The following is a 4,852-nucleotide window of genomic DNA, read 5'->3' as shown; positions in this document are numbered from 1 at the left end:
ATTGGAAACAAATGCTGCTGGGAGATAGAGGCAGCACAAATGAAGTGTGTGAGAAAGTTTGGTCCATACTAAGAGCCCTTGTAGCTCAAGTTATTTGGTCGTTTTTTAGAAATGAAGTTGTGCATGGCAAAGCCAAGCAAATCAAAGGATTTTTAGCTTTTTGCAAAGCTGGGGGGGGGGTCTTTGTTTGAGCTCAACTCAAACCTTGCTCGAAGGAGATGTCTACTAAAGATGAGGCCTTCAAGCCGGTTTGCAAGCTTCTTACTTAGGAAGTTAATCTAAACATATCTGGTCTTGAGATGGCCCACCGTCTTTGGGACATGTAAATATAATGTTGATAATTTAAATATTTCTATACATATCGGGTCTTGATATTGCCCACCGTTTTGGGGACATGGAAATATGAGGTTGATAATCCGAATCTCGGGTCGGGCATTACGGAAATGTTACCTGGCCGTTCTTATGACTTTCGCTTTGAAAAGGGGATGGATAATGAGCGTGCGCTGGCATTAGCCGAAAATCCCAGGCTTATCGTCAAATATGTGAATATTACTATATCGATGATATCCATAACTGATTAATGTAAGAAATACCAACGACTTTCGGTGACAACCTCCCTGCTCATCAGGAAGACCAGCGACTTTTTGTTGACATCTGCTTGAAGACTAACCGCTGAGAAAAGGCCACGTGGAAGCTTTTGACTGGGTCAATAACCCATTGCCGCCCTCACCCGGCATGCAACCCCCCCCCCCGTCTCTCTCTCTCTCTCTCTCTCTCTCTTTCTCAAAATCCACATATATATATGGCTAGGCAAGCACATACTGGTAGTCTGCAGCCCGTCATCAGCAAGGCGCTCTCTCTAGCAATCGTTTGGTGATCTCTCTCTCTCTCTCTCTCTCTCTCTCTCTCTCTCTCTCATCCATCTACGCAATCTCAATTCAGCGTTAACACTCGTCAGGCTGTCTATTGTAAACGTACTCCACATTAATAAGTGTTTAGACTTGTAAGTATTTCTGATCCTTCTACATAATCCACAAGTTCACCACATCTACTTCTTGTTGAAACTTACTTCTCTAAACACTATCTTTATCAAGTATTATTGGGCCTTTGAGTATCACTCTTAGCATCCATACGTTCTTAAACTCATCCTCAACTAGAGAGCAATACTCTTAGCATCTATCTTTCTCAATACTATATATAGTCTAGGTCAATACGCCTGACTCCCTTCTTGACACAATCATGCTATATTGATGGTGCTATGTTTGAATACATATATAATCATTAAATGTTTCCAATTAAAGCACATAACAATGTAAGTAGCCTTATGTGTATGCAAACATTTGAGCATCATGCACGTTTCACGTAAAGCTCTTTTTGTGATTATGAGAAATTAAATGTTATTTTCTTGGTAACTTTAATTCTTGTCGATATAGATGCTACACTTAGTTGAATGATGTTATAATCATCTTATTCCAATTAAGAGTTGCCAACCATGGGATAACCCTCCTCTTCTCCTTACTAAACATTGACTTATATTCATAACAGAATATCTCTAATGTATCGTTTATATCAAGAGAACATCAATGCTCAAGAGTGAATATTTATGCACAAGAGAGAATTGCAAATCAAGAGACAATATTACATGGTATTCTTTGTACTTGGAAAAGGGCCGTTTGAAATAGGTGTTGCTTTTTGTAGGATCAGGACCATAAAGATGAAGAAGGTGAACACCAACTATGTCAATACACTCAAATTTATTATGTTATGGATTCCTTCAATTAGTCACCTTATTAGTGCTACACAAGACGTTAGCAAAGGAGGCATTACAACTCGACGATTACTTCAAAGCGGAGTCCAAGGCATGGATGTGAGTGCATATCAAGGAAATGTGGACTGGCAGACTGCATATGGTAATGGTGCAAGATTTGCTTACATCAAAGCCACAGAGGGAGAAGGTAAAAGCAACTAATAACACATGCTCCCTTCTTTCTTCTCTCTGTATGTGTGATTGACGTGCTTGGGTGTTTGTCCTCACAAGCGTTCATTAACATAAACATGAGGTTTACGCTAACCAAAAAAGGGTAATTTTGAAGCAATCGTCCGTTTGCCATGTATTGTGCTTTTGTGCTAGGAAAATTTAAGCCTGTGGGTTTGAGGTATTTGGAGCAATCAAAAGTGATGCAAGAGTGTCCCTAAATGCTATCCTTTTATACATCCACAAAATTAGTCATAGATAAAGTGTTAATGTTTGGCATGATGGCGTAGAGGAGGTATGAACAAACCCCTTATGTTACGGGTGAGCTCTAGCCAAACATCAATATTGTGCGTACTAATGCTAGTGATTGTGATGGATTTATCTATTAGGGCAAAGAAACAACAACCCCTAATGGGGCCCTAATGTGACGAAATGCTAATTGTGAGTCTAGCCATAGAGATCACTGAGCAACTAAATCTAGCCAGTTTCTTTATTAATGTGAGGACGCCATAATTTGATTAATTAACCTACAAAATGGCAGTTTATCAAAGGAAAGAGGTTTGTGAAATCGTACACTTAGCATCTTTGTCATGTTGTCCGACGGTAAAACGTCTTCATTTCTTGGCATGACGAGGCAGACTACACCAACCCTTATTTTGCACAGCAATACGATGGTTCCTATAATGTGGGCATGATACGGGGGGCATACCACTTTGGGCGGCCGGATGTCTCGAGCGGCGCAAGTCAAGCCAGTTACTTTGTGAGCAATGGGGGAGGGTGGTCGAGCGACGGGAAGACACTCCCGGGGGCACTGGACATAGAATACAACCCTTCAGGCAAGCTTCATGATTACGTATCAATTCGGTCATGACCATCTATAATTTCACTGACGGTGTGTGTATTCATGATCTATCTATCTATCTATCTATGTAACTGTCTACATTCTACTACCTGTCTACGTAACTATCTATCTGGAGCGACTGTCTGTGTAGTGATCGACTGTCTAAAAACTATCTATCTATCTATATATTAATTATGTATTCATGCTCACTAACTATCCATACCCACGTCCATACAGGCGATACATGTTACGGCCTATCGCCGGCCGCCATGGGGGCGTGGATCCAAGACTTCGTGAACACTTACAATAGCCTCACGGGAGTCTACCCGGTCATCTACAGCACTGCCAGCTGGTACAACCAATGCGTGGGTACCTACGGCGACTTCAGCTCCACTTGCCCTTTCTGGATCGCCTGTTACTGCAGCTCCGTCAACTCCTTCCCTTACAACTGGGGCATCTACACCTTCTGGCAGTATGCAGATAGTGGCACCTTCCCTGGTGACCAAGACGTCTTCAATGGCTCCTTTGAGCGCTTGCAAGCCCTTGCTACCAACGGTTGATACTTTGGATAATATTCGCCATCGAATATGCATCCCTCACGCAAGAAGCTGATCGCAACCATGCCGCCGCTTAATTACTTGCTTCATGATCCAACTATAATATATGCAGAATACATATGGTCCAACTGATACGCAATAAACTTACAGTAGATGCAGATCAATATATGGTCCAACTTATACACCATAAACTCCTCCAACTTCATTGTAATAATACCAAGCTTGTCATAATAAATTAGCTCACTTATTGCGTGCAACATCCAAGACCTTTCTTTAGTTTTGCTTAAAGTTCCTCTATATTGCAGTACACATGAGCCCTTAACATTATGTATTGTTCAAAGCCATCATGGTTCTATGGAGGAAATCATGTATTGTTCAAAGCCATCATGATTCTATGGAGGAAATCATGTGCATGGAGTGTTCCTTACATCCCCATTGATTGCGACTTAGTATTGTCCCCATTTGTAACGAAAACTAGAGAGCACGTATGCACCAACTCCATGTTTCTTTTGTATCCATGATGTCCCCCGCACCTGCTATGGTATGATCCTTTCATGGGTTGTTGCAACTATCATCCTCACCATCTTTTCAAGTCCCCCTCTATGTAACAAAAACTAGAGCAACCATGTGTTATAAAAGCAAACTCTATTGGGATGAGAGAACAGAGATGGATGACAATCAGATTGACACACATAAATGAGCAATACTCTAAACTTATATGATATATTAAAGAGCACACACATATATACAAACAATAGTGAATGCCAGGAGCTACTAGAGGTACATACACCTATTAAAGTGATCGCACCTATAAATATCTCATCTGATCACCACCTAAATATCTAGGTTAGCTATGTTAATGTTTCTTTGACACATTGAATTTGATCTAGATATGTTATGCCAACATTTCCACCCATTACAAAAGGGCCAAGTTGTATTCCTACTCTCCCTCTCACCCCCCCCCCCCCCCCCCCCCCCCCGCCCCACAACACCCACCAAGACAAAGAAAATGTCATTTTATTTTACACTAATACTAGACTTAAATATTTATGAGTGACTTCCCTCCCCTTACCCCCCTAAAACCCCAAAAATTATTGAGTGTGAATAAGATGAGAAAGTGTATATGGGAGAAGCATTTTTAGGTAGAGATATGATCTATGATCTAATATATATAATCCCCTTTGAAAGTGTGGCTCTCATTTAATGAAGAAAGAACTTTCTCTTCAAAGAAGAGCCATTTCTCTTCACGATTATCCATCATTCTTTTGTGAGTAGTATTTGCAAGTTCTTTTCTCTATACATTTAGGGTTTAAGCTTGTTCTACTTGCATTTTTTGTCTGCTCTTCTACTACTTGCAACAATGATAACACCATGACCTACACATCCGTGCTCTTATATTAGAAATATTACATTATATAATAGTTTTGACATAGAAAACTACAAGTGGATCCCTATCACAATCTTTATTGGGAGTGGATT

The 4,852-nt window shown here is 40.5% G+C and overlaps 1 protein-coding gene across 3 annotated transcripts; it reads left to right on the top strand.

The window, feature by feature from the left end:
• The first annotated feature begins 800 nt into the window (after positions 1-800).
• Positions 801-4,031, top strand: LOC148010865 (N,O-diacetylmuramidase-like). Of its 3 annotated transcripts, none has more exons than XM_087671748.1 (4): positions 801-873; positions 1,705-1,955; positions 2,614-2,811; positions 3,054-4,031. In XM_087671748.1, the coding sequence occupies exons 1-4, from the start codon at positions 803-805 to the stop codon at positions 3,374-3,376; spliced, it is 843 nt and encodes a 280-aa protein (XP_087527874.1). In that variant the 5' UTR covers positions 801-802; the 3' UTR covers positions 3,377-4,031. The 3 variants fall into 3 exon arrangements, with proteins under 3 accessions (XP_087527874.1, XP_087527875.1, XP_087527876.1); XM_087671749.1 differs by having other exon boundaries at positions 822-873; positions 1,699-1,955; XM_087671750.1 differs by lacking the exon at positions 801-873 and adding an exon at positions 884-1,003 and having other exon boundaries at positions 1,699-1,955.
• Positions 4,032-4,852: the final 821 nt, after the last annotated feature.

This window comes from Lygodium microphyllum, chromosome 29 (assembly GCF_053477565.2).
Source record: "Lygodium microphyllum isolate KBCC chromosome 29, Lygodium_microphyllum_v1.1.10, whole genome shotgun sequence".
In the NCBI taxonomy this organism is placed as follows: domain Eukaryota; kingdom Viridiplantae; phylum Streptophyta; class Polypodiopsida; order Schizaeales; family Lygodiaceae; genus Lygodium; species Lygodium microphyllum.
The sequence above is the reverse complement of the archived record's forward strand: the minus strand, read 5'-3'. Positions and strand labels throughout refer to the sequence as shown.

What these genes read in the sequence shown, in the direction of transcription:
- LOC148010865 (XM_087671748.1), top strand. Translation starts at nt 803, where the DNA reads ATGGCTAGGCAAGCACATACTGGTAGTCTGCAGCCCGTCATCAGCAAG. An exon ending in CAAAGCCACAGAGGGAGAAG is followed by an intron (nt 1,956 to 2,613) that starts GTAAAAGCAACT and finishes ATGACGAGGCAG; the next exon opens with ACTACACCAACCCTTATTTT. An exon ending in CATAGAATACAACCCTTCAG is followed by an intron (nt 2,812 to 3,053) that starts GCAAGCTTCATG and finishes ACGTCCATACAG; the next exon opens with GCGATACATGTTACGGCCTA.